This window comes from Pleurotus ostreatus (assembly GCF_014466165.1).
Source record: "Pleurotus ostreatus strain PC9 chromosome Unknown scaffold_3, whole genome shotgun sequence".
Lineage (NCBI taxonomy): Eukaryota > Fungi > Basidiomycota > Agaricomycetes > Agaricales > Pleurotaceae > Pleurotus > Pleurotus ostreatus.
In genome coordinates this window covers 1,940,037-1,966,850 of record NW_023503158.1, presented here as the reverse complement: position 1 = coordinate 1,966,850, position 26,814 = coordinate 1,940,037, and the positions used below count along the sequence as shown (strand labels likewise).

Genomic DNA, 26,814 nt, shown 5'->3' with positions numbered 1-26,814 from the left:
ACGGGCGACGCAGTTTCATCCCAGCAGTTGGCTGTTGAGGTTGTGATCGCCTGTGATGTACTTGCATTTTTTGAATTTACAGAAAACTAGCTTCATATTGTTCAGGACATTTTCTCCCCAGGCGTACAATTTAATTCGCTACTACATCAATGTTCTCAAATGTTCCGACAGCGCTATCAACGCCAAACTCTGTCCGTATGGCATGCTGGTTAATTTGATTCTTTTGTAGCTCTCGATGTCGTCAAACACAGGCGTTCCAAAAGATACCTGCTTCAGCTCGCCTTCCTCAGATACGTTATCCAAGACTCCTTGCATCGCCTTCTTGACCGTTGCCACATATCGATCCTCCTTCGGTATGAGTCGGAGCCTTATAGCCTTGGCTATACCATACGCAAATCCCGCCGTCGCCGATGCCTCTAGGTAAGAACTGTCGTCATCTAGAATTGTGTGCCATAACCCTGTATTCTGATCTTGGCAATTAACGAGGGCATTGATTTGCGCGGTCAAGGAGGATACGAGGAACATCCTCAAGCCGTCGGTCTTCGGCAATTGAAGCAGCTCGATGAACTCTGGGATTGCAATTGTTGCCCAACAGTTACCTCTTCCCCATCTAGCCTTGCCGAAATGATGTCGACCGCTGAAGGTCCAACCTGGCGCACGATTATCAGCGTTTCAGCGATTCAGCGACTCATTCCGCGTGATGTCACTACGCCTACCATGAAACCAGAGCCCCGATTGTTGATCTTGGAGATATTTTATACTATCAAAACGAAAGATCTAGGCACCTTTGGCACGAAATATCAAATGAACTCACTGCAGGAGGAACTGTCTCTTAGCTTCTTCGACGTAATCAGGCCGCTTTAAAACCAACCCTATCTTCGCGAGGGGGAGCACAGTCATCATGAGGGTGTCGTCCCACAACTGCTGGAAGTTGTCCACAAGGTACGTAATATGTTGAAGCCCGTCTTCTTCTGTCCGCGGCATGTCATACATAACCCATTCGGCCCAGCTATCTAGATGGACATAGTAATCCGCCAATTGGGCTTCGTGCAAGTAGGCCGCAGTCAGCAGAGGCGACATGGTGTTCACGTTCTATGGCATCGTTACCTCAGCGTCCTTCCATGGCCAATGGTTAAAAGGTTACCTTTGTCGTGCCTATCTCGAATCGCTCCTTGAACCAACGCAACATGATATCCAATTCTTCCTTATCCTGGACGATTTCGAAGTATTTCAATAGCCCGTATAGACCTAGAGACCTCTATTAAGGACGAACTCTGTCTAGGCCCCCAAAATCATCTCACCGATTCCATGTGTCCACTAGGGTCGGTTGTAAGTGAACGCTTCAACCGGGGAAATAACGACTAACCTCCCAGTCATCCCAACCTTTGGTGTCGATCACGCGGCCATCAGGGAGCGTCATCAGGAATTCACCAGTCTCATCCTTTATATTTACCAAGCAATCAATGATCCGCTTGATGGTAAGCTTCACCGACGCTTTCTGGTTGACTTTTAGAGGGGACATGGAAGACCGCTAAAACTTATGCCTCAGGATAACGACGGCTTTTTTATGAAGTACGAGTTCACGGCCCGCGGCCCGCCCGCACCTTCAACCATAGTCGTCCTCCATTTGGGTCGGTCATAGGACCCACGCAAAGAAATGTCGTTATAAAGTTGAGCAACAACAGAACAGGTTCTACAAGCTTGGTTCCTTATTCCCATGGCCGAAGTGTCTAAAAGCATCACCGCTCCAGATGTTCAGATTGAGACGGCAGAGAAAGACTTGTATTCACTTCAAAGTGGATCTGTGTCACAGATCGGTAGGTAATAGATTGAACAAAACCCCATTCAGTCCTTACACAACCACAGGCGAGTCTCCTCCCGGAATAGACGCAGAAGTTGCCCAATTCTTCGCGGAAGCACAGTCAAGCACAAGACACATTGTCATTGACGATGAGACTAATAGACGTTTGCGGTGGATGGTCCACAAACGCGTCCTTGTGAGTCGACTTGTTCTGCTAATAACCCACACTAACCCTAGGAAAGACGGTCATGGTCATCACCTACTGTAGGTACCCAAACGTCCTCGCGTATACACAATATTTTTAACCCTTCAATAGTCGCTCAGACTTTGGACAAAGGGTAATCTCGTTTTATGGGCCTTACCTATTAGCCCTTACTCAACCTTGCCCTTGAAAGGACCATCAACTTCGCGTCCATTATGGGCATTATTCCTGACAACCACCTTCATGGACAGCAATACGCCTGGTTAACTACCTGCGGTATGTTACAGGTTTCAGCCTTCACGTCGAACCACTATCCTCATACTCTGTTTAGTTTACATCGCTATGTAAGTCTAAGTTGGGTGGAAGTCCACATGCTAAATTGCATGGCATCTTCTGATTGCAGCTTAATCTGGTAAGTTAGCTACTTCCGTAATCGTCCCCACTCGCTCATCTGTGTTCTAGGGAGTTCCCCACCAATCGACTATTGCAGCGACTTCCTATCGCCAAATACCTTGCATTCAAGTGAGTCGTCTGCTATTCTCCCCTTGTCTGCAACTGACTGCGCCAGTATTGCGGCTTGGGGCGTCGTCCTGGCATGTACAGCTGCTTGCTCGAATTTCACAGGTCTAGTGATTGTGAGGACCCTCCTCGGGGTCTTTGAGTGTGTCTGCCAGCCTGCTTTCGTTTTCTTGTGAGTCACTAGCGAAGAGTAGGAGCATCGTTGTAACTCGAACCGACAGATCGACCATGTGGTATACCCGCGAGGAGCAAGCCCTCGTCATCGGTTCCTTCTACTCTATGAATGGTTTCCAGCAATGTGTTGGCGGTCTGATTGCTTACGGGATTGCACATATCAACACCGCCAAACTGAAGAACTGGCAGATACTATTCACCGTGCGTCGTATGCTATGTTGCATTGCGAAACCGATCCAACCCCAGTTTATTTTAGATTCTTGGCTGTCTGACATTCGTATGGGGGATTTTTGTTGCTTGGTACCTTCCTGACAGCCCAATGCGAGCACGCTGCTTTTCGCCAGAAGACCGACTTCTCCTTGCTGAGCGTGTCCGAAAAAACGACACAGGAATCCAAAACAAGGACTTCAAAGTTCGTCTACCAGCCTTTAGTATGATTTAGGATGCTGATTATTTCCTGACCGGCCTATAGAATCATCAAGCGGGCGAGTGATTTCCACACTAATCCATGCCTGGCTTATCATAATAGCACGTTTAGTCGAAGCTCTCAAAGATCTCACAGTCTGGGCTATTGTTTTGATTTCATTTACCAATGCGCTGCCCACGGGGGGATTAGGCGCATTTTCGAATATCATTCTCACCGAGTTTGTGAGTGAGCGTCCCGTCTGGTGTTCCCACTAATCGGTATCATAGGGATTCTCTCAACTACAAACGTACCTGCTAGCAATTGCTCAAGGTTTGATCATGCCTTCTATCTTCGCTGAACTGTTCGTAACGGTTCCCAGGCGCTATCGTGAGCATACCATGCCTGGTGTATTATTGCTTTCGCTACTAATGTTTGCTTTTGTGAAGATTATGCTCTTCCTTTTCAGTGCGGCTTATCTCTCTAAGAAGTTCAACCAGAGGCTACTTCTCGCTTTCGTGAGTTACTTTTCACATCTAACAAGGTTGGTTAATTGAGGCTTTGGTAGATATATACGCTTCCCAATATCGCTGGGACTATCGTCTTTATATGTATAGATCCGTCTAACCGCATGTTAGGCTGTATTAATGTCTTATTCAGGTGTCCCTGCGAACCCAACAACGAAAGTCGGCCTGCTGATTGCATTCTAGTAGGCTTATCATACTATCATCGTTCTCGCGTGCTTAGACTCCCCTCAGCTGCACCCAGGGCTTTGGAGCTGTCGCTGTTCTCAATTTAGCAGTAATGTCAGGTAATATTGCGGGGAGGACCAAGCAAGTTATCGCTTCTAGTCTTTGTTTCGTGTAGGTGTGTTCCACGCATGCCATCCGTCATATACTGATGGAATGTCACATAGAGCTTGGGCGGTGGGCAATGCCATCGGTCCACAAGGTTGGATGCCAATCTAATATCCGTAGCCGTGATGGCTAATCGTGAATGCCCAGTTTTCCAAGACTCCGACAAACCTCGTTACATCCGGGCTTTCATTGTTCATCTGGTGGTCTATGGGGTCCAACTTGCAACAATCGCGTTCCTGCGGTTGCGTTTACTACGGAATAATGTTCTGAAGGCTAGGGCACAGGCATCGGAGGCGAACGGCGATCTCAGTGATAGCTCGGTAGGTAGTTTACTGGTATATGGTTCTCATATCTCACATGTCATCCACATCCATCAGGCTCACAAACATGCTTTTGATGACCTCACCGACCAAGAGAACCCAGATTGTGAGTTCCTCTGATGCTCAACGAAGCTTTAGTTAATGCCCTCATCACATAGTTCGCTATGTGTATTAAGTAGAGGACGTTGGATATCAAGGTAGTATCTTCGCAAGTGCAATTCCCGCGATATGTGTATCACAGCTGCCTCAGTCTTCTATAATAACCTGGTCATGTGCGACATTTTAACGCCACTCTGGTTGGTCACCGTTCGTTGCATCCTCAGTAGGTGATTAATATCGTGGTTGGTCCCTTACCCATGGTTGTGAATGATTCGACTTTGGCGCCGACCTGCACTGCCTAAACGCATTCATTCTACGTCTGCCTGCCCCCTGCCACCATCATTCCTCCGGCACACAAGGCGTTGGCGTTTCAAGCATCCAGAACCCCAGTTTGACTTCTCAACGCTGACTTCGTCCACTGCGCAGCCGGGGGGTGGGCAGGTCATCGCATGTCTTACCACACTTCGGGAACGTTTTTAGGGCACGAGGTGTCCTCCAGGCGTCTGGGTAGATCTGTCTGCTTTAAGTACAAATACATTGGAGACTTCTGAATAGCTCAACACACTTCTACCGTACATTATCGACGTCCTCTTCACATATCGTCAGCCTATTCCTCCGACAATGTCCAACGACATCCCCAGCGGTGCACCGCTCGCATCAGATGAGCGAGACCGAATGTCAGTCTCTTACTTCCCTTGGCTTGCTTTCAACCTACTGAGAACTGTCTAGTGATTCGCTCCTCAAGACCCTACAAGGTATCAAGGAGTTTATAACCACGGATTAGACGACTCACCAATGAGTTATGGCTGTTAGGCAATATCGGGAATATTCTCGATAGAGAGAGTCACGTCCAAGCGACGATACGCAACCTTCAGAGTGAACTGAACGTATACAAGCGTGCTTACGCCGACGTTGATAATGAACGACAACAGCTTGCGGCTCAGAAGCAGGAAGCCGAAAGGCAACGAGGCGAGCTGGAGCTTCAACTGAAGGTCAGCTGACCCTTCATTTACATACTTCCCATCTTGACGCATGGCAGGGAAACCGAGTTGTGGCCCTCCTTGATGGGGATGGCACCATATTCTCAAGCAACCTCATTTCCCAAGGCCAACCAGGCGGTCATATCGCGGCTCAGAAGCTGGCTGATTCCATTCTCCAACATATGAACGCTAATTATGGACTGAACCAATACCAACTCTGGGTCTACGTCTTCTTCAATAAACGTGGCTTGACTGAGGCCTTCGGGCGCTACGGCCTAGCTAATTCGAAAGTCAAATTCGACGATTTCATGCTGGGCTTCAATCAAGCGGCCGAACGATTCATGATGATCGACGTTGGAACGACGAAGGAGGCAGCCGACGCCAAGATCAAGGGTTCGTCTTGCTTGTATCAAAGCATGAAACTATTGTTCACTCACCAAACCAGCATATTTGGAAGACGAGGTTCGTCTCCCACAAACTTGCAAAGTGCTCTTCGGCGGTACGACTTTGCTTCCTTTCCTTGGTACGTAAGGCACGCGCTTATAACTCGTCACCTGTGCGACTAGGCTGCCACGATAATGGCTATGTCACGAACCTTCGTTCTCAAATTACCGCAGGATTCAAGCACAAGCTGATCCTTTTGCAAAGCTATGCGGATATGGCGGCCGGCATAACTGAGCTCTGTTTACCCTCCATGAGCTGCCCCGATCTATTCATGCTCCAGAAGCTCGGCGCACAGTCATTCGCGTCTGTTCCTTCTGCTGCACCTGCGGCCCAAGTCTCGTCGCCAGCTGTGTCTACCCTGGCCGCCTTACCACCGCATGCTTCCCCCCCATTGCAGGCGCGGTCGTTAGTCATCTACCCGCCGGTCGACGGTGCCGCAGAAGGGCGAAGAGAGCCTTCAGCCTTGGGTCCGTTCCGAAAAGTTGAACGTCGAGATTCCGTTGCATCGATTTCAAGTAGCTTCTCTGAGCGTCGCGATTCCATCTCATTGTCGGGTGCTGCACCGCCGTTCAAACCCGAACGCCGCGACTCCATTGTGTCCAATTCGAGCGCAGTTAATTTTGAAAGTCTGGAAGCTAAGACTTATGTTGCCGCCGAAGCCAGCCCCCCTACACCACCCATTGTTACCACCCTTCTTGGCGCGTCCCCGCCATCCGTAGATGCTTGGGAACTCCTGCCATCCCATGTTGCATCTGTCGAGACTGCATGCGAAGCTGAGACGAAGCGGCCAGCCCCAAGTTACTCCTCAGCCGTGATGCGTCGTCCCCCCACTCCAGAGCTGGACTCCTCAAGCAGCAGTGATGTAAGTGACTCAAGTGACGAGAATCCAAGCCCAAGAATTACGCCTGCCCGTCATGTGAACCCGAATATAGTGCGTGTACAAGATAATAATTCACATTCGTCTCATCTTGTTTTTACAGCCGCTGTCGAAACGTGAATGAATTTACACCCTTACTTTCCCTCATCTGAGTGATTCTAACGGTGTGGAATTGTTCAGATAAACCGCCGCCATGTACTCTTTTTTACCTCGCGAACTGCAAGTATGGTAGCGAGTGCAAGTATGCCCACAATTACCTCCTCCAAGACGATCATTACACAGAGATTCGGACCAACGCGAAGAAGGCCCCTTGTCCCTCTATCAATAAAGGTGAAATGGCGATGTAAGCCACCCGACTTCAACTTACCACTGTTGTTTAGGTGAAACCTGCATCTGGGCAGAAGCATGCTGCTACGGGCATGTTTGCCCATCCGGACCCAGGTGCATGTACTATAAGCAGGGTCGCTGCAAGTTCACTGGCGGTAACTTCCTGCTCCGCGAGTCGCCAAACTTTCTACTGACTGTACCTTGCTAGTCGATATGCACAAGGAAGTCAAGGCCACCAAGTAAATCGCGATTCATCCACGATTCGCTCCATCAACAAATAAACACTTGAAAATCAATCAGCACAGAATATTTTAATTCACACGATATGATATTGAGACCTGGCTGTCTGTATATATTTATGTATGACTCTATGACCTATGCGCTATGGTACTTCCCGATTTTATGCTGTCCTCCGCTTCTTGCTTTCCTTTGTGACCCAATGATCCATATTTTCAGCTTCCCATCCTGCGCCGTAGAACATCCTAAATCGCCATAATGCCATGGCCGTCGCCGCTACGTCCGCACGTTTGCAAGTTTCCGCATTTGAGACTAGTAAGAAAGCGTGACTGGGCTTGTCATCGGCCGCGATCCCGTCCAACTCGCCAGATCGAGAGGGTCGGCGTGTTTCAGAGTTAAGAATCGCCGTAAGGTATTGGTGCAGAGCAGCGCGTTGTCCAGGGTTTGGAAACAACGGAACACCATTGTATAACGGTACTTCGAGTTGGGATATATCTAGCGGTGTTGCGACGTCACGCTGTACAGGATATAAGATCGAGATGGGATGTTTTGAAGAGCTTGCGCAATCGGCGAGGACGTCTGCAGGGGGAGGGTACATCGACGGCTCCGGCCTCTTTTTTGTCAGCGGGTCGCGGTTCACCGGGGGTATCACAATAATAGCGACTGCGTCTGGCCACGCGACAGTCCCAGAAGTCTTCATAGATTCCCACTCCTTACGAGTCAATCGTCGCAGAACCATAGGGGAGTAAGCAGTTCTCGGATTCGACTGTAATCGCTCCGAAAGCAAAGCAAACTCCTGGAGAATACGCACTCGTAGGAGGTGCTCAATTTGGGGTATTAGAAGCGAATGGACCGGTACTTTGGGTAGTATTTGCCTGTAGCTTTCTAGAAAGTATCTTCATCAGCAAACCAAAAGCTCAAATAACTTGTCAAGTACACTAACTTCTTTCAAGCATTTGGGCAACTGCGTCTTTCCAGCAAATGACATAACCAGATTTGCCGGATTTTCGAGTTTTGAATCTGGGATGCTCCAGACCGTCCGGAACCAACATTCGAGTGGTTTTATTTAGTTTGCTGTTCGAATCCTGTAAGGCTTTTGATATCTTCATCGGAGCAAGTCGAATCAGAAAGTCTGATAGAATATTCAGCTAACGTGACTCCCAATTCAATCGCAAATACTCACCAGATGGAAGATACCGATCCGTCAGAGTGCATTTTCTCAACGGCGAACCTATCATACGGACTGTCTTTCCAAATGTGACTTTGAATTACGATGTTCCATATTTTTCGAAGAACTTACGATACGGGTCAGCCCACCACTTTCGTTCTTCTTTCGTCATTTCGCGAGGAAGATCATTCGTCGGTGAAGATGGTACGACGCGTCTTTTCAGCCGTAACCGAGGGGGGATTGTTTTGTGCCGAACGTAGTCCCGGGAGTTGGTGACAGGATTCCTCGGGGTCAACAATATGGATTCCTTGTAATCGGCTACTTTGAAAGTCGGTCTTGGGGGCACAGGTTTGTAGAGTGACTTCTTGCTGTTCTTACGACGAGGCCAAGAGATTTCCATGCGAGAATTACTCCCCTCGAGAATGACCTTTCGCAGCCTGGGCAGAATCCGCGGCATGGTGATGGTACAAAGAGGACTTGTGGTTTGCGACTGAGCACTAAGCTGAATCGAGCACAACTCTCCACGTGACGACGATCACAACGCGTCCACAAGCGCCCACTTCCTGATTTACTTCCGTCTTGCTTCCGTCCTCGACTACAACTCACTTGCGGCAAAGCAGTCACTGGGACCGCGCTGCCACATGTATTTGGGGCAAGACCCATAAGGCCTGCCTTTTTCTGATCACTTGATCTCCACGGTTTGGGAACTACGCGTCTACTATATAACCTCAACATTCCCACCAAGTATGTCGCTTCTTACTAGTACCAGGAACTTCTGGAGACGTTCGATGCGCACCAAAGAGATAGCTGGGAACGCAGCCTCTGCGCTGAACAGTGAGAATGTCACCGCTGTCGGGGATCCTGTGACCTTGGTCGTTATCGGCTGCGGCCAGCGAGGACAGGTGCGTTCAAGGCATTTCTGCTGTTTAGCGACGATCTCAAATACAAATGAATTCATGATAGTCGTATAGTAAATACGCCCTGACTTCCCCAGACAAGTGTCGCGTAGTGGCTATCGCGGAGCCTCGGCCCAAGACACAACGGAACTTTGCGAAGACCCACAATATCGACCCGACGCTCGTCTTTGAGACATGGCAGGAGCTTCACGCAGCGTCGGCAGAAACAATTCAAACTGTCGGCAAACGACTGGCAGATGCTGTGATAGTCGCTGTTCAGGACTACATGCATTTGGAAGTCACCTTGGCTTTCGCCGAACAAGGATATCACATCCTGTGTGAGAAACCGATGGCTACGAGTATCGATGATTGCCTCAGAATGGAGGCTGCAGTCAAGAAAGCGGGAATCATCTTTGGGATGGGCCATGGTAATATTTCGGCTACAACCGAAATTGAAATACTAAGCCCGGTGCTTAGTTCTTCGGTATTCGCCCTACAACAAGGCCCTCAGCGAGATCATCCACTCAGGCTTGCTCGGCCGACTTATCAATGTCGTGCACATGGAGCCCGTCGGACATTACCACTTTGCCCACTCGTTCGTCCGGGGTAACTGGGGAAATGAAGAGAAGAGTTCATTTTCGCTGATGACCAAATCGTGCCAGTGAGTACTTTCACTGGAACTCCCGAATCATAAATAGTAACACCCCTCATTCTCAATCCGTGCGCGTCCTCATTCAGCGATATCGATATTCTCTGCCACTGGTTCTCACCTGCGTCTCCCGCGCGTGTTACATCTTTCGGATCTTTGCAGCACTTCAAGAAGTCAGAGAAACCCCCTGGCGCCGGGAACACGCTGCGATGTCTAGAATGCCCGGTTGAGAATGATTGTCCCTACAGCGCTAAGAAAAGTAAGGCCGGCGGAACGGTGGATATCAATATCAAGCAGCTGACATGTACTTTTGCCCAGTCTATCTCGATCCTGTGGCTCATGGAAATACTGGCTGGCCCGCTGAGACTATTGTGGATGGCGTTCCAGATATTGAATCCATCACGAACGCCCTCCAGAACGGCCCGTACGGCAAATGCGTATACGAGAGCGATAACGATGTGTGCGACCACCAGGTACTTAACCGCCCTCTAGACCTCGCTTGCGCGCGCTGATAGGAGTTAACTCAACCCCTTGTGCTCTCCTTTTCTAGGTCGTGAACATCGAGTTCTCGGACGGCAGTACTGTTTCGTTTACTATGGTTGCGTTCACCTCTCTTATTTGTGAACGACAAACCCGATTCCATTTCTCACACGGCGAGATCGTCGGAAATATGAGGAATTTCACGGTTACCGATTTTAGGAAAGATACGAGTAAGGTGTACAATCCTACCAATGAAGGCGGTGGTCATGGCGGAGGGGACTTGGGTCTCATATCATCTTTCATTCGTGCGGTGCGAGAAGGACGGCAGGAGATATTGGGAACGGACGTTGGGGAGATACTACGCAGTCATCTGACAGTGTTTGCCGCAGAGGAAAGTCGCAGAAAGGGTGTTATCATTGACTGCGCAGACTTTGAACAAGAGGCCAAGAAACGAATAGAGTCGGTGCAAACAGTATAAAATTGATGTAATGAACTCAATATATCTAAGGGAGGAAACAAATCAGGAACGCTGCATCCCTGATGGACTGACACGACTTTATTGAGGTAGGCACATCTGCCATAGTCGCTCGACGCGTCGCGCTCACTGATCGCGCTGCATGTCTGCTGCGGCTGCGCCCCCTATCCATGAGCGAAATACTTATATGATCCTTTAGCGAAGAAAGTTCCCTCAAAGTCTCTATCATGAACGCGCCAGCGCCAGAGAAACTTCTATCGCTATCGAACGACCGGGTTCTGGCCTACTCTGAATGTGGGGACCTGTCAAGCAAGACTGTCATCATTTTCTTCCATGGCATGTTCGGGATTGGGACGGCCACACCATCGCCCGTCCTGGTCAAGCACGGGGTGCACTATGTAGCCCCGACGCTTCCAGGCTGGGGGAACTCGTCCTCCTTACCCCCATCGACGCCATTTCACCTCGGGCTCGCACATGATATCAGCGCGCTTCTCCAACACTTGCATCTTGATGCAGATGATAAGGACGTGAAGTTGTACATCAGTGGGGGTTCCTTCGGCACTGTCCCAGCGCAGATGCTGTACGGAGCTTCGTATGATAACTTTCCATATGGCCGTCGAATCGCTGGAGTGATGCTGGGTGCACCTCTGTCGCCCTTCCGCAATCACAAGGAATACAGCAAGTCGATGCCGATTTCAACGTACGTGCTGCTGGGAATGTCGCCGTATGTTCCGTTCAAGCTTCTGCCGCGAATGATGAAGCTTGCCATGCAAGGGAAAATGCAGAAGTTAGAGACGACACAAGCGTTCATGGGTGAAACTCTCTTCAACAAGATGGACGAGGCTGAATTGGCAGCGTTCAAGAAGTGGAGAGAAGACACGGGGAAGGCGGAAGGGGAGTTTGAGAAATCCATGGCAGAGAACGCGATGCGAAGCGTGGCCAAGACCTGGGATGGATTTTTGGAGGCTCCTGGCATCCTCCATTCTGATTGGGGGTTCCATCCTGCGACTCTGGACGAAGAACACGCGAAACCGATTCTCATCGTGTCTTCGCAGGGCGACGACATGGCTCCGGTGAACATTGCCGAGTGGCTTGCTGCCAACTACAAGAATTCACGACTCAAGGTAGTTGAGGGCGGACATTTGGCGATCTTGTATCATTTAGAGGAGGTTTGGGAGGAATTGCTCGCATTCGTGTAATATATTTTTATGTTTTTGACATACCCCGTGGGGTCACCGGCAGTTGGCGGGACCAAGCCTGAGGAGCACTGCCGCAAGCGTGGAATCAAATCCACCCTGGGCGAACCTGAACGGAGGCAATTTTGCAGACTTGCAGGCCTCAAAGCGTTTGCAGAATGGCTGGACATGTTCTAGGGTCAGTGAATGTGCAGTGATCCATTCTCTTTTACTGATGGTGGCTTCAATTTCAGGCATTGTACGGATCCATCATCCCTGGGCGAACTGCCAGGAATCCCACAACAAAGGCGAGTATATCTTTATCCCCTTTCGAGGCCTCCCAATTGAATCAAAACAGATCCCAGATGCCCTTTCAGTCGCCTTTGCTATTTAAGCTACATGGCCTTTCACTCCGGTATTTCCTTTTGATGCTCGTGCGCAGCTTTCTCTAGCCCCCCATTTACATGCTATTTCAACTCCAGGGGCTTATGCATTCCACCTCTGCTCAGCGTTGAACGTTGTCGAGCCCGCTACTCATGCTTCACGTCGAAGACAAAAAACTCGTCCTCCCCGATGGCCGAACCCTGGCGTACGCCGACAATGGGAACACCTCCAGCTCCACAGTCGTCCTCTACCTGCACGGTGAATTCAACATTGGCGACGCCTCTCTGCCCTCTCCGATAATCATCCACAAGCACCTTCATTTCATTGCGCCGTCGCTGCCCGGTTGGGGGAACACGTCGCCCCCACTACCATGTCATTCCTACCCTTCGACTCTCATCGCAGACATCACTGCCTTGATTGTTCACCTTCACCCCAAGTTCGCGAAACTAAAGATATACGTCTACGCGCATGCCTTTGGAACAGTCCCGGCGCAGATCCTTTACGGCGCATCATTCGACCAGTTTCCGCTTGGGAAGCAAGTCGCTGGTTTCGTCCTTCTTTCCCCTCTCTCTCCACCCCACTGTCACAAAGATTACGCCAAATCTATGACGTGGCTACCGTATATACTCAGTGGCCCGCCAGCCCGATACGTGCCGTACAGCATCATTCCTCGTGTGGCATCCTACGCTATCGCGCACAAGCTCAAGTCGGAGGAGACAGCCGAGCGCTTCGTCCGCTCTACCCTCATAGACAACATGAGCGACGGTGACCGCGAACTCCTCGACCAATGGCTTGACGCCCGTTCTATCGACGAGCCCAAACTCGTTCGCAACCTCGCTCACACCATGACCCGAAGCATCTCCCAGTCCTGGCAAGGCTTCCTCAGCATAGCGCGCGTCTACCATTCTGGCTGGGACGGCTATTCACCGGATAATGTAGATGATGCGCATGCGTCACGTCCCATCATCATCATTTCTGCTCGGGGAGATAGGATAGCCCCGGTGGAAATGGCGGAATGGCTCGCCATCAACTGTAAGAACGCGACCTTGATAACGGTCGACGGCGGTCACCTGGCACCGTTCTTTCATCTCGATGAGGCATGGAAGGAGTTCTTGGGTTGAACAGATTGATCGTTCCCATTCCATGATCGTTCTTGCCTCTTCGGCCACCTTCCTAGTACCTTCCTCGGTAGGACCCGAGAAAGATGTAGACGGTTATTACTTCTCAGATGCCCTCGTTCACATACCCTACCCTCGCGCCTATGGCCGTATTTACTGATTACAAGGATTTTTATAATTCGGGACTCTTTCGTCGTACATGCAAGCTTTGATCGTTGATGTCGCAGTGCTCTTACTATTACATTCCTTTCACATCATATATTCGCCTAGCGCTATACATATCTGCAGTCAAAAGTATAATGTATATTCATACACTGGATCCACTTTCACGAAGCTATCTCATACCTATATATGTCGGACCGTCCCCCTCGAGCCCACTACTCGGGTGGGTCGCTTCATTCCCGAAATAACTTGAGTGTTCGTCGGCGGTCGGATTCGACACCCATCATGGCACGGATCGTATCACTCTGCAGTGATGCTCACTTCGAATTCCGTATTCGGCTGATCCTACGGGGTGTCGAAACCGATATGTGCCATTATGCCAGGTATATCATGGCCTCAGGAGCGACAAGGCCGAATGCAGAATGAACCTTGACAGAGGACATACTTAGTATCAATGCAGTTGAATGCTAATTGGGGCACTATTATCGTGGATAGCCATGAAGGCCGCTCTTCATGATCGTCGCTATTCATACAGCATATCCATTCTAGACTCTTGAGCGAGCCTGAGGTCCCACTGAGGAGAGGGCGCGCGCAAGCCGTTAGCCTTTCGGTTCCAAGCATCCCGTTTGATCCCAGTGTCCAAACTGACAGTCATCAGGTAAGTATGGCGATAAGGCGACGACCAAGTTTCCGATGGACCCCAGGTTTGCCCCAGGTCCCCAATGGACGTAGATACATTATTATCATGTCATGTCGGCAGAAGTGAGAACCAACCGAGAAGAAGGAAGTTGCGAAAGGAAAAATATGGGAGAGATGGGATTCTGGGAAGAGACCGTTTGTGCGCCGGCGCGGTGTATCTGTTTGTGCGGTATCCCAGATGGTGAAGGCAGAGATCTAGAGGCCCGGAGGGTTATCTAGATCCGGAATTTCGAATTCAATTGGTCTCCAGTGTTACTGGGGTACGTTTGCTGATCCCTTCTCAGCATTATTTCTTCGAAATAGTCCATCTGAGCGACAGAGCTACGTCGCGACACCCCAGAGTCAGACTGCGCCAAAGCCAAAGTGACAGCTGCTCTAAGCCATGATTTAGCGCAGTCTAAGCTGTAACAGGGTGCAGTGTGAAGCAGCCTTTCACTTACATACGTGCCCGTCACCTCAGGTCTCTGCACTGTCAAGACGGAGAATGCGGGCATCTGACCACAAATTTGAGGGGACTTACTTACAGCCGTAATGAAAATGCGGACACCCTCACGGTTCACGTTAGTGTCCAACGAGGCACCTCTCGAGGGAGCCGAGGGAAGCAAGGACATTGTCATGAATCTGACTGGAAGCACCTGGAAGCACCATTAGCTGAGTGGGGGGGGGGGGTTGACCGTTGACGACATACTTGTAAATGGAACCGTGATTAGTTGAGGGATCAAGACAGCTTCAACGCGCGGGGGAGAATCTCTGTCCCCTACATTCTCTATAGTTCCGAAATTAAAAGGAACACACCGCATCGGTCCTTTTGTCGAGATGCTGCTGGAAAACACACTGACACGGTCCCCATCAATATTCGTTCCGCGAAGCGTCGTAAGGAGAGCAGGTGCAGGACCACAGGACCGAAGGACCACTTTTCGTCATTTCGAGGAGCCCATAAAGTTCAGAACCCCAAACACGACGTATGGGCATGGTCATGGTTAAACGCTAAAGACAGATGGTAACAGCGTTGCATGATATATATCCAATAATCGATGGGTAGGATCCGATGGCGATGAAATGTGAACAGCTGCGTGCATGAAAAGTGGATATCATTGCTTGTTCAGCGCGGTCATATCATGACCCCCGGTTCAGTGCCCCTGGTGAAAGTTAAGTTATCAGCATCGATGGCTTAATTTCGCACTAACCGCCGTACCGTCAATACGAACGTGTTAGGTCCTCGAATACATGAAACATTGTTTAGATTTCCAAAAGCGATCTGCAGCGGCGGAAGCAAAAATCGCGGAAGCAAATCGCCCTGCACAAGCCCACGGGAAAGATGCGAGTTCCGTCCATGATTAATCATTAAATACATAGTCTGTGGGTAGATTAGGTATATCACGAGGGGGGCATATCTGTCAGGCGGGTTCAGCGTGACAAAGGTTGCTGTGGACACACGAACGTACCTGCAGACGTATCCAATGGGTATAGTTGTGTTACTGTCCTGTTCGCTGTCTGCTGAGGACACTACTATCTCTAGTCGACCTACCCCCGCCGCCACGGCCATCCTCCCCGAACCAACTTATGGCTCGCCGTCGCGTGATGGAGCCAGTAGGCGTCCGTAGTGGGTCGCTCTCGGCATCCCAAACGCGCGGACGATCAGGTGAACCGTGAGTCGGCGAATGGACCAATAATAATTGCTAAGGACATGAAAGTCAATTTAAGCGCAGGTGAGTCGACTGAGGGTATCGAGACAAACCTGGGCAGAAGAGAGGCCGATAGCGATCGAACTCCGTTTAGTTTTCAACACGGGGGGCAGGGCGAACTCCTCAGGTTGAACAACGGCGGCCCGGCGCCGCCTACTGACAGAGCCTTGCAGTCTTGACGTGTCGCCCCTTGGGCTAGCCAACGGGGTGGTATCAGCGACATCGGGTTCCTCCTCCTCATCTTCGGGCGAATTGTTCTCTGGAGCCCAAGCGATGATGAAAACGCCCAAAAATGTAGCCGCGCATCCGTATATGAAAGTGACTATTTGGTGGAATCTAGCCGTCTTGAAGTCTCCATACAATATTGCCGAACCGATGATGGCCGAAAGCGTGAAGAAGACGAATTGTATGGGTATAACGGTCTGCTCATAGATGGTTGAGTGCTTGTGGAAACTGAAAGCAATGATGTCTTACCTTGCTGTCGAATTGCATGAGTGCTCGATTCAAATATCTCACTTGGCCAATCCCAGTACCAATCAGGACCTACACGAGAAGAGCTAAGCATTGGCAGCAATACGAGTAGCTGACACGGTCTACTCACTACAATGACCGGGTATGTAATCCATTGTTTGAAGATGTCGAGCCACTCCAAGGTAAGCAGCGTTGATATTGCCTTAGTGGACAACACGGTGAATCCACCTATATTTCGCTGCTGTCAGGTCAGGGGAATAACTGAGCGATAGACACATACCAAATACTGCACACAGTCCAACATCAATAAACACCCATTGCTTTCCTAACGGCCCATGAGATAAACTTGCGAGCGAGATTCCAGCAATGATATATATGATTGTGTAGACCACGAAAGGGGTCTGGAATATCGCGTGCATGAGGGCGTCGGGGTCCAATCGTACATTTGATGAATTGGACGAAAGTACAACGGTCACCGCGCCAATGATAGCAATGAACATTCCTAAAAGGTCACGCTAGCATCGTTCCATTAATATCCTTGCCGGATATAAATGTAAAGATGCTGAGTTACCTTTCTAAAACGTTCCCCAAGCATCACCGGCGCAAATATGCAGTTGGCGATGAGCGCAAACTAGTATTTTCATCAGTCACGCTCGCGCATTGATTGAAGGACGATGAAAACTTACCGTGCCTAGAGGCGCGACTACTGAGGCTGGAGCAAAGGCGTAAGATATGAAATTCCCAATTTCACCGACATTCATGAGACAGAACCCAAGCCACCTTTATCATGGTGTTATGAAGACACATCAATACTAGACAAGAGACTCGCCATAATTTCGACTTCAAGTAGTCGCTCTCGTTCCCCTCCGACGGCGTACGGGGTCCATGCGAACCGTGTCCATTCTCGGCATCACGGTCGGTTTCTTCAGTCATTACGTCTACTCGAAGGGGCCGAGTCAAAGTCGCTGCCTCTTCTTCTGCAATATCGCGTTTGCCGCGAGGCTTCAAGGGTATCAGCCATCCCCAGGACGTGCGTTTGTGTTCCGGTAGGGGGTCGATACTCGCAGTCGATTCCCTCGCGCCGTAGCTTCGGGGTACGTTATTCGTCAAGGGTTGTCTGTCGCCTGGCTTCGATCCGTCTACGGCAGACTCGCTATTGTTGTCGGTATGGCGTCTAACTGATAACTCTTCTGACCTTCCAGCCTTATCATCCTCCAGCCGTCGGTGTGCTAGTTTTTGTAGATTGAGCGCAAGTGAGATGAGAACATTTCCGGCGATAGCGACAGTGATTCCAATGAACGTAGCGGTAGAAACCTTCGGTAGATCATCCATATCGTAAAGATATTTCGCGAACTGCATGGTCCTGCGCAAACCCTGGGCTAGTAGTTGGGTAGCATTGTGCCGGGCGTAGGTGTGTGAGAGCGCGGTCATCCCTTCATTCGCGCGCTGGTAGGGGTAGTGTACAGGGAGCAGAAAAGAGCGTGTATTGACTGTGGTCAGCCTGGCCGCTGTCAGCATGATACTGTCATGTCCCGATTTAGCACAGCGATCGGTTCTCACGGCGACACGTGGGCGTGAGACCACCGGAGGCGCGTTCATTGAATCCATCTCTTTCCAGTGACGATCAGACTCGAGTGCTGCTTGCAGCTGTGCCAGCAACCAGCCATGCGTGTGCGCCATACACCCCACTCACTCCCGACGTTCCCCGTGTACAGCTCCGCCTTCTTGTCCCCTAATGACCTGGTGCTCGGCGGCGGCGGCGGCTCGACGAAGAGCGGTATTAAGAATAGGATGGTGAGTTCCCCATATTGCTTTCCCACTGTTTGAGTGTCTAATGCGGGCGTAGCGACTCTATCACGTCGGCGCAGACAGGTCCCTCGAGCTCAAGGATGAAATCGAGGTCCCCGACGCGCCAATGAGCATGGCAGCAGAGACGGAGGTGAGTAATATGCCTTCGTATATGGACCACTTTCTATAGCAACAATAGTCCCAAACTATTGCTTGCGGCATTAACAGCCCCCAAGAGCTGCTGGAGAAGGGAGAGAACGATAATTGCCGCGTATTCTCGGTCAAGGACCAGAAGTGGGTCTCAGACACGTCGCCGAAGGAAGTCCAGAACTCACAGGGCTTACTAGGTTCGCTGCACTTGCTACGGCTGGTACCCTACCTGCCGGTAGTATTGAGGACTATCAAGTGAGTAATGGTGACCTCTTCCTCGTGCTACTGCTCACGCCTGATCAGAAAGTTACTGTGGTATCTCCCGATGGCAAACTGGTTTTGGTTGCTGGAAACAATGATGTACGTGTAAATCAATATTCAAATTCTGTGCTTTCTGATAGACCATTCATATAGTTTACGATATTAGCCTACCCATCTCTCCAGGCCGTCGTGCAGTCTATCTCTACCGGCAAGGACGATATATACGATGCGACATTCTCCTCAAAAACTGTCAGTACCTTTCGAAGTCTTATCAATCACAACTAACTTGTTCCCAGGTCGTTGTTGCTACAACGGCCAATCTCATCGTTTACGCCATCCCCAAACTCCCTGAACCCGCGTCCTCCCATTCTCCCTCAAAGAAGCGTAAAGGCAAACAAAAGGCTCAGTCCATCCCCGACCTCGAGATCCTCCGCACCGTCGAATTACCCGCCTCCCTAGGGGGTGTCTCTGGCAGCACCTTCCGCTCGGCCAGGTATGTTTCCATAGCTGCGCGTCGCTATGTCTACTTACATTTCGATATTTCGCTTAAATCAAATAGATATCACCCACAAGATGAAACTACGCTATATACGGTAACGAACACGGTCCCCGTGCGGTCGAGGAAGAAGACGCCGTCGCGCCAGGCGTTCGTGTGTAAATGGAGCACGGAGTCTTGGACTGTGTCGAAGGTTCGGAAAGTCAGCGACAAAGGGTTAACGTGCTTTGATATCAGGTAACCCCCTATTTATTGAGACCCTTTACCAACTGGCTGACGACGTCTTTCCCAAGTTCCAATGGTAAATTGTTAGGATATGGTTCTTCGGATTATAGTATTGGATTGCTCGACTCTTCCACCTTAACCGTGAGACCAACATGAATCTTGATGCTTCTGACCTCTGACGGTCGTTTGTAGCCTGTGGTGACCATTCTCAAAGCCCACGAGTTCCCTCCTACAACATTGAAGTTCAACCCCACGTCTACGCTTGTTGTTTCAGGTAGCGCAGACAATACAGTACGCGTCATAAGCGTGCCCGAAGCTTTTGGCGGTTCTTGTGAGTTCCTCCAACATGTCCTTCGATGGCCTGCTGATCACCGTCTGTCTCTAGCTTGGAATGCTATTGTGCTTGTCATGATTACGATATTGGTTATACTGTTGGCTATTGCTGCTCAGAAGTACGGGTCGGCCTTGCTTTGAATGCACCGCACTACCTAGAGTATATACATGGACACCTGTTTGATACCAGCTCGTTTTTATATTATACAGTTATAGATATTGGACATGCTTGCGGGACGTGTGGCATCGTATACGTAGCAATCGAGTCCGCAGAGTGGGGAGGCCTAGTCGTAATCGTCTTCTTCGACGAGCTTTCGTTTAACACCATTGGTTGCAAGACCAGTTTGTACTTCCTCCATGGCAGCATCACTCTCCTCATCTTCGTCCCCTCCCGCAAACAAGCCGTCTTCGTCTTCAATATCGCTACCCCCGTCTCCGACAGTCGTCTGCGTAGCCCCCATAGCACCAGGCGTCCCTATCATGTCCCTATCGGACGGCGTTGCAATCGCGCTGATAGGGAACGGTGCTTCTTCGCGTACGTGGTCTATCGGCATGGGTGTGGCAGAGGATTGCGGCAGACTCCGCTGCGGTATCGGGGCGGGCTCGATGTATTCTTCCTCCTCAGACTCGGACTCTTCGATCTCCTCGACTTCCTCATCGTAGAGTTTGACGCCTGGCGGTGGTTTGTTTGGAACTAAGTCGAAGTCTACTGCGGTGAGGCAATCTGAGGGGGGTGGGAGCCGTACGCCAAAGACTTCCGGAACGGCTGGTAAGGGTAAAGCGTTTGTGTGGGTAGCCAAAGAAAGTGTGTGCTAGTAAAACAATAGTTAACGACGCGTCTTGAACGCGCAGCGGCGACAATACCTCTTTCGGTATCCTCCCACCAAATTCCCAGCCAACTCTGGCTTGGACAGCCAGCATCACATCGTCCATGTCGAGCTTTCCCGACCGCCCCGCATGCTCCGCGTAAACCATGCCATCTGTGATGATTTGTGAGGTATATCTGTGCGCAAACTCGAGTAATTGGTGCAGAACTCCAGGCTGGGCATCCTGGACACCCGGGGTCGATGCTATTAGTAGCGCGATTGAACGCGCTGTCGGTGGAAGGGTGTCCACTGCGGCTGAACGGGACATTTTGTTTCGCCCGACGGAGAAGTTGTTTGTTCGTCCGAAAGATGTGTTTGGCAAGCGCGTCTCATGCAAACGAGCTCAGGCGGTGGTGCTGGTGCAGTGCAATTTCCTCTATACCAATGCCGACGCACCACAGAACTCCATCGCCGACTCCAATAATCGTCGCGCATGCCGCTGACCGAGCGTCGGCATACGCAGCCGACGCGGCAGGACTTGGTATGTGCGTCGACCCAACGTAATCAGGAGTACGCACTTCAAACTCCGCTTTCCGGCTAGTGGTAGTACCCTCCGTCATTTCTCCCACTCTCAAACACCGACCTTCAACTCTGCCCACAATGTTCGCTGCAGCAATTTCCTCAAATGTCCTGAGAGCGGCCAGACCCAGCGTTTCCAAAGCCATCAGGCCCCTTGGTGCTCGGGCATATCACGAAAAAGTCATTTCGCACTATGAGCGGCCTAGAAATGTATGTTTCAGAGGCTGGATCCATTCTGGACCATTCGGTTTTCTTATCTGATAACTTTGCAGGTCGGCTCTCTCCCCAAAACTGATGCAGACGTAGGCACTGGCCTCGTAGGCGCACCAGCGTACGTACATCTTCACCCATTCCAAGTTGTGGGGCATCTTGGCTCACCGTCGGGTAGATGCGGCGACGTTATGAAACTGCAAATTCGTGTCGATGACAACGGCGTCATCTCCGATGTCAAGTTCAAGACCTTTGGTTGTGGAAGTGCCATTGCTTCAAGCTCGTATATGACGGAGAGAGTCAAGGGCCTATCGTTGGAGGAAGCGGGAAAAATCAAAAACACTGAAATTGCCAAGGAACTCTGCTTGCCACCCGTCAAACTCCACTGCTCGAGTGCGTCTATCAGTTTGAACCCTTGAACCTTCACCGTGCTCATTCTCCCCCTCCACAGTGTTGGCTGAGGATGCTATACGATCGGCGATACGGGATTACAAGTCAAAGCAAACAGCATTGGGCAAGAAGTCCAAGAGTGGCTTCATTGATGTCACCCAGAGCGCTGCAACGGGCGAAACGGTAGCGACCGCTCACCCTGGCCAGTCATAAATCCCTCGACTCCCTTGACCCCCTCACCGCGTTAACCCCTTTGTGACTTGCTCGACTATATTTTGCACAACGTTATACATTGTATTAGTAGTATTATGCATGATCATTCGATCCTACTCATAGACGATTGGAATGGATACAAAACTGCCGTAATTAATTCATACCACCTCATGCGTTATGAACCCTTCTGTCCTATGAATGAGAAACTGCCTGCCGCAAACCACCGCTCGTTCGCCTCTTTCACACGTTGCGCGGCGGCGGAGCGGTTCGTCAACTCGAACCCTACGCGAGATATAACGTTAATGGGCGCTGCGATCATGCCAGCATGCTCAATCTCACCTTGGACTGGGGTCACCGTCAGTGATGTAGCCGTCCCAGATGTCTGGGTGCCATTTTGGGCGGCCCGTGTCAGAGCAGCTGTACGGAGCTTGTTCGTCTTCGACATTTTGGCTGAGCGACGATCATTAGTCTAGTGTCGACATGCCCCAGGGAGATCAACAAAAACTTACCGCGGCTCTTTGCTTCTCCCAGATTCGCTCTGACCTTGCCAGTGCCAGCGCCGATCATGCCCAGACCCTTCGTCTGGTCGAACGCGCCGACTTCCTCCTCGACCTCGCCGAACGCCAACCGGTTCTGGAGTTTGCGGAGCTCGGTTTGCGCGTAGGCCTCTTTGGCTTTACGCGCACTAACAATGTGAAACAGGGTTTAGCAGCTAATCAACTCAAACATTAGTCTGAAGACTGACCGTTTGCCACCACGTCGTTTCTTGGGGCCGTCGCCAGGAAGAGGCAAGGCTTTGATGACCTTCGCCGGAGGCGGAGCAGCTAGTCGATCGATGTGTTTCTCAATCTTGTCGCGCAGTCCCTCTCCGTACGTTCCTACCCACCCAATTGAACGTCGTAAGTACAACAGAAACACAGAAACACGCGTATAGCAGAATGAAATGAACGCACCATCTCGTCTCTTGCGTTCGAGATCCATTCGCGCGGCAAGGACACACTTCGCGCCGATTGTGCGTTGGATCTTGAGTTGATATTCAGGGGGTGTTGAAGTGACGAGGTCGGACTGGAAGATGAAACCCGTGTGGCGTTTCTGTGTCGCAGTGGAGAATCCAGCGGTTATTTTCTTCTGCGCGCCGAGAAGCTGAAGGTATACCAGACGCTAAGCATGAGTGTCGCACGAAGAAAGCTCAGAAGGTGAGAACGTACATGGACATTGCAAGCCGGCATTTTAGCTACCCCTTGTAGACCTCCCGCCACACCGAGCAACTTCGCAGCAGTAGTGGTACCCACGATGGCCGATAGGTTAGGCGCGAGTATATTCATTCTTGAGCTGACATACATGAATATCTAGACATTGTCAATCAGCCAGCCTGCTCCACAAAAGCAGAACATGAGATGAATACTCACCTTCTTCCTAGCCTCCTCCAGTCTATCTGCGAGGTCACAAGCTCTCTCCACCGCTGCCCAAGCTCGGTCCGAAAGCGGCTGTCCACTCGTAGTCGTTGCTGTTACGAGTACACTCATGATGACTGCAGGTGGGAGAACACCAGAGAGGTTGACCTTCGTAGGATCCTAGAATCATAATGGAATTTCATTCAATGTGTGTTCGCATTCTGCATGACACGAATTGAAGCTCAAACGACAAAAGGGTGCATGCAATGATGGCGTACATACCTCGTGGTTGGCGAGCACTCGGACGGAGCGGATGAACATCGTTGGGTCGGCTACTAACTGCTCTAGTTCGGGAAATTTGGGAGCGTAGTGGTCTCGGATGAACTAAGGGGACGAGATATTGTGAGGCAAGCTTTAGCTAGGCAGACAATGTGCGGACCTTATGCACGACCATGATTTCATTATCGACATCGACCGAGAGGTTATTCGCTTGAACAATGAGATTGTATTCCGGATTCATATGGGCAGGCAATGCCATATCTTGCGCACTGCTCGGTTTGGCTTGATATTTTTCGATGTCCTGGACATCAAGAAAGGATGAGGGGTGCACGCGTGGAACAAGGACTCAATTTGACCAACTTTGATAATGTCGTTCATCCGTTTGCTTCCCTCCAGCTTCGCGATTGCCGAGACATCCTCTATGTCTCCCAATTCCATCTGCTGCACGTCCTCCGCGTCGAGTTCATCTGCAGGCTTCACACCACCATCGAGAACCAGCGCTCCGACCTCTGTTTGAGCCTGTTCACCTTCACCCTCGTCCCCTCCGTCGTCAGACATCTCTGCATCGGAACCTGCTTTGCGTTTGACGGAAGTGGAAGACGATGCGACGGGTTGCTGCGGCTGTTGAGCTTCTTCCTGGTTATACTCCTCGTCATCGGAGAGACCGTCGAGGTCGGCCAGAAGTTCGTCTGCAAGGCCACTCATTGCTGCAAGTATGTGTCTTGGTCAAAGTCACAATGAGCGGAGCGCCTGTTGAGCGTCATCTGACCCTGAGAAATGTACGGCGCTTGTCAAGTTGCTCACTTCCTGCTTCCAAGTTCGAATTCTACCGGCCAGACTGCGAATTCGAACATTGGCTTCTTCCACCGAATGCAACTTTCGCTCGCTGATTTCTCCAGATGTTGCGATGCTGCTCAGATTCCCGCGGTTTGTCTTGGCTCCCTGCATGACAACTAGCGATGGTCTTGTCACCATAACCGCAGCTTTCTCATTCCCGGATTCATACACCTCGGATTCTGCAAGATGTCCATCCGAGGTGTAGCGCTAGCACCGCCAAAGGGACTTGTATTGTTGAAGAAAACTACTGGATCCGACGGCGATACGATTAACACGAACTTTGAGTCCCCATGACTTGAATTATGAATCCACGCATTCCCATAGATCCTAAAAATATGTGAGCCCCGGCTAACATTTACGATTTTCCTGTCGTGCACATGCTTTCTGTGCATACGCCCACTCGCGACCCCGCTAGCCAGCCAGCCAACCGCCGCCAGAACTACGGGCCTTGAGAAATGCTTCGACGTGTCAACAAGTCCGCTGGTGATGGAGCTTTTCTGCCGTCTGCTTCTCAAGCTCTGGGTGTATCTTCTGGTGGACTCTCCCACTCTGTCCAAGGCTCCCAGTCAATCTACATCGTACCAATCTCCGAAGAGAAGAAGAAGATCTCGTTCCCAGCATCATCACATAGCCCCGTCGCTCTTCGCTTCCCCCTGAGTCGCTGTACCTCGCTATACTTCCTGTCCAACCAGGTGGCCCATTCCGGATGCCCCCACGCTTCAATTGTGGATAATTTCGGTACATCATCAGTTTTCTACCTTGAATTTCTCGAATCCCCATCATTTCTCACATTATACCTTCTCAGACCAGACTGGATCAGACTTGCCCTTTACAGTTATCTCGTGGATTGGACAATGATACCTTATAACTGGGATTCTTGAGATCTCAACGCCGGAAGCTGGGTGGAGTGCAAAGATAGATAATCCATTGTCTCGCGGCCAAAGCTTTGAAGTTTACGCAACTGATTACTCTCACCGGAACTATGCGCAAACCTTCTGCGGCGTAGCGGTTCTGGCCCTTCGAAGTCCTTCTTCCCCCCAGCCCAATTTTTCGTCATGGTTTGTCCGTGCCGATCTCAGAAGACTCCTGTTCAGGTTATCATCGCCCTAGGATATCTCGCTGGACGCATTATCAACTGCGGTACCTTGCACCCTGCCTTTTAATGTGATCAAGCTATCCCAACCATGTCACCTTTTCTAGCCGGCTTCGTGGGCCAGGGCTGACTTTCATGAACGCCTCAGGACACTGCCAACGCAACTGCATTCCAAGGTTCCCCGTCCTGCTGCGAAATCCATCACACCCAGGCTATCCCGCGGGCGGCCTGCGCGGCCGTCCTGTCCTCGCCATCCCCCTCTAATCGCCCTCCATAATTTTCCCTCCACAAATAACGCTATCCCAGCACTCATCAAGGCCCCGGTTGGCACGCCGTGCCCTAATTTGAATTTTTCCACCGTTGGGTTTGGTGGTGTGTCTCCTGGAAGGGCATCGCCGTCAAATGCCCCCGTCATCAAGGAACTCGCATGCTCAGAAAACGAAGCCCACGCGCATCTATCTCCGTCCCACCTCCCGACCTTCCTATTGACTAAATCAATGCATCTCAATTGATCTCTGATGGTCCCCGCGGCCGTCTTGGAAAAGATCATCGCAACATGGATCAGCCACCTCCGCCTTGTTCTGATGCTCGGTTCATCGTCCCGCGCCCTCCCTCGCACAATGGAACCTAGGGTGATCATATCAGCAGCCTTGGGACCGCCTAGCCACCCCCACACGCCCCGTGCATATGCCCAGACGGTGGCACTGGCGATATGTGTTCACGCAGCATACGCCTCGAACGTGGTGGAAACGGCTAGCGCATCCGAACCTTTCACAAATCCCATCCATCTATCGCTTTATCTCCAAATTAAGTTCTTTGCACAACACCCCAGGATCAAATCATCCTACCTGCGGCCCGCTAGCCAACATCAAGCCCCCCGGCATCTCGTCAGAGGCCATCATCATTCAAAGCGGTTGGGCACCATCTCATGCCATGTGTGGCTTCCCCATTGCCTGTCCAGGAAGATATTGCGAAGATACCAACAGCTTCCTGGTGCCGATGCCAACAGATCTAGGTTTCATCTATGTCGTGGTCGAGCATCTCAGGTTCTGCGGGTTTCCATGCTTCCTGCCTCAGTGCTTTGGTAAGCACGAACGGCACATCGCCCAGTCCCTTCCCACTATTCTCGAAATCTGCTTCCTTAGGTGACGAACCTGA

General features: G+C 50.7%; 12 protein-coding genes across 12 annotated transcripts; 7 read left to right on the top strand and 5 right to left on the bottom strand.

Moving 5' to 3' along the window:
* Positions 1-141: 141 nt before the first annotated feature.
* PC9H_005198 (uncharacterized protein) lies at positions 142-1,522 on the bottom strand (the record flags this gene model as incomplete). Its single annotated transcript, XM_036774773.1, has 6 exons — positions 142-650; positions 717-760; positions 815-1,092; positions 1,145-1,248; positions 1,302-1,317; positions 1,367-1,522. The coding sequence occupies 6 exons, from the start codon at positions 1,520-1,522 to the stop codon at positions 142-144; spliced, it is 1,107 nt and encodes a 368-aa protein (XP_036633275.1).
* Positions 1,523-1,717: 195 nt separating this feature from the next.
* PC9H_005197 (uncharacterized protein) lies at positions 1,718-4,451 on the top strand (the record flags this gene model as incomplete). The annotated part of the gene is made up of 20 exons (XM_036774772.1): positions 1,718-1,817; positions 1,867-1,997; positions 2,044-2,065; positions 2,118-2,139; positions 2,197-2,279; positions 2,335-2,347; positions 2,407-2,415; positions 2,466-2,525; positions 2,572-2,694; positions 2,744-2,897; positions 2,953-3,127; positions 3,169-3,344; positions 3,390-3,617; positions 3,668-3,710; positions 3,760-3,808; positions 3,858-3,962; positions 4,016-4,050; positions 4,104-4,276; positions 4,334-4,382; positions 4,435-4,451. The coding sequence occupies 20 exons, from the start codon at positions 1,718-1,720 to the stop codon at positions 4,449-4,451; spliced, it is 1,767 nt and encodes a 588-aa protein (XP_036633274.1).
* A 545-nt stretch (positions 4,452-4,996) lies between these two features.
* Positions 4,997-7,246, top strand: PC9H_005196 (uncharacterized protein; the record flags this gene model as incomplete). Its single annotated transcript, XM_036774771.1, has 9 exons — positions 4,997-5,052; positions 5,105-5,130; positions 5,189-5,367; positions 5,415-5,748; positions 5,922-6,730; positions 6,780-6,792; positions 6,857-7,006; positions 7,057-7,158; positions 7,212-7,246. The coding sequence occupies 9 exons, from the start codon at positions 4,997-4,999 to the stop codon at positions 7,244-7,246; spliced, it is 1,704 nt and encodes a 567-aa protein (XP_036633273.1).
* A 157-nt stretch (positions 7,247-7,403) lies between these two features.
* PC9H_005195 (uncharacterized protein) lies at positions 7,404-8,865 on the bottom strand (the record flags this gene model as incomplete). The annotated part of the gene is made up of 4 exons (XM_036774770.1): positions 7,404-8,125; positions 8,184-8,372; positions 8,424-8,483; positions 8,541-8,865. 4 exons carry the CDS (start codon positions 8,863-8,865, stop codon positions 7,404-7,406), a joined length of 1,296 nt encoding a protein of 431 aa, XP_036633272.1.
* Positions 8,866-9,154: 289 nt separating this feature from the next.
* Positions 9,155-10,911, top strand: PC9H_005194 (uncharacterized protein; the record flags this gene model as incomplete). Its single annotated transcript, XM_036774769.1, has 6 exons — positions 9,155-9,310; positions 9,372-9,732; positions 9,782-9,965; positions 10,043-10,212; positions 10,272-10,426; positions 10,504-10,911. The coding sequence occupies 6 exons, from the start codon at positions 9,155-9,157 to the stop codon at positions 10,909-10,911; spliced, it is 1,434 nt and encodes a 477-aa protein (XP_036633271.1).
* Positions 10,912-11,135: 224 nt separating this feature from the next.
* On the top strand, positions 11,136-12,107 carry PC9H_005193 (uncharacterized protein; the record flags this gene model as incomplete). Its single annotated transcript, XM_036774768.1, has 1 exon — positions 11,136-12,107. The coding sequence occupies one exon, from the start codon at positions 11,136-11,138 to the stop codon at positions 12,105-12,107; it is 972 nt and encodes a 323-aa protein (XP_036633270.1).
* Positions 12,108-12,619: 512 nt separating this feature from the next.
* PC9H_005192 (uncharacterized protein) lies at positions 12,620-13,588 on the top strand (the record flags this gene model as incomplete). Its single annotated transcript, XM_036774767.1, has 1 exon — positions 12,620-13,588. One exon carries the CDS (start codon positions 12,620-12,622, stop codon positions 13,586-13,588), a length of 969 nt encoding a protein of 322 aa, XP_036633269.1.
* Positions 13,589-15,823: 2,235 nt separating this feature from the next.
* Positions 15,824-18,120, bottom strand: PC9H_005191 (uncharacterized protein; the record flags this gene model as incomplete). The annotated part of the gene is made up of 10 exons (XM_036774766.1): positions 15,824-15,840; positions 15,892-15,924; positions 15,975-16,125; positions 16,185-16,553; positions 16,606-16,674; positions 16,733-16,830; positions 16,883-17,117; positions 17,174-17,233; positions 17,289-17,314; positions 17,358-18,120. The coding sequence occupies 10 exons, from the start codon at positions 18,118-18,120 to the stop codon at positions 15,824-15,826; spliced, it is 1,821 nt and encodes a 606-aa protein (XP_036633268.1).
* Positions 18,121-18,267: 147 nt separating this feature from the next.
* PC9H_005190 (uncharacterized protein) lies at positions 18,268-19,996 on the top strand (the record flags this gene model as incomplete). Its single annotated transcript, XM_036774765.1, has 11 exons — positions 18,268-18,396; positions 18,449-18,541; positions 18,590-18,684; positions 18,738-18,795; positions 18,844-18,904; positions 18,968-19,050; positions 19,098-19,294; positions 19,361-19,534; positions 19,591-19,663; positions 19,715-19,853; positions 19,908-19,996. 11 exons carry the CDS (start codon positions 18,268-18,270, stop codon positions 19,994-19,996), a joined length of 1,191 nt encoding a protein of 396 aa, XP_036633267.1.
* Positions 19,997-20,139: 143 nt separating this feature from the next.
* TAF9 (Transcription initiation factor TFIID subunit 9) lies at positions 20,140-20,989 on the bottom strand (the record flags this gene model as incomplete). The annotated part of the gene is made up of 2 exons (XM_036774764.1): positions 20,140-20,667; positions 20,720-20,989. 2 exons carry the CDS (start codon positions 20,987-20,989, stop codon positions 20,140-20,142), a joined length of 798 nt encoding a protein of 265 aa, XP_036633266.1.
* Positions 20,990-21,321: 332 nt separating this feature from the next.
* On the top strand, positions 21,322-22,053 carry ISU1 (iron-binding protein; the record flags this gene model as incomplete). The annotated part of the gene is made up of 4 exons (XM_036774763.1): positions 21,322-21,450; positions 21,513-21,571; positions 21,629-21,843; positions 21,902-22,053. The coding sequence occupies 4 exons, from the start codon at positions 21,322-21,324 to the stop codon at positions 22,051-22,053; spliced, it is 555 nt and encodes a 184-aa protein (XP_036633265.1).
* A 175-nt stretch (positions 22,054-22,228) lies between these two features.
* On the bottom strand, positions 22,229-24,674 carry PRP31 (U4/U6-U5 snRNP complex subunit prp31; the record flags this gene model as incomplete). Its single annotated transcript, XM_036774762.1, has 11 exons — positions 22,229-22,335; positions 22,393-22,503; positions 22,563-22,738; positions 22,799-22,931; positions 23,007-23,196; positions 23,262-23,402; positions 23,463-23,627; positions 23,730-23,831; positions 23,896-24,027; positions 24,087-24,447; positions 24,496-24,674. 11 exons carry the CDS (start codon positions 24,672-24,674, stop codon positions 22,229-22,231), a joined length of 1,797 nt encoding a protein of 598 aa, XP_036633264.1.
* Between the last annotated feature and the right edge of the window lie 2,140 nt (positions 24,675-26,814).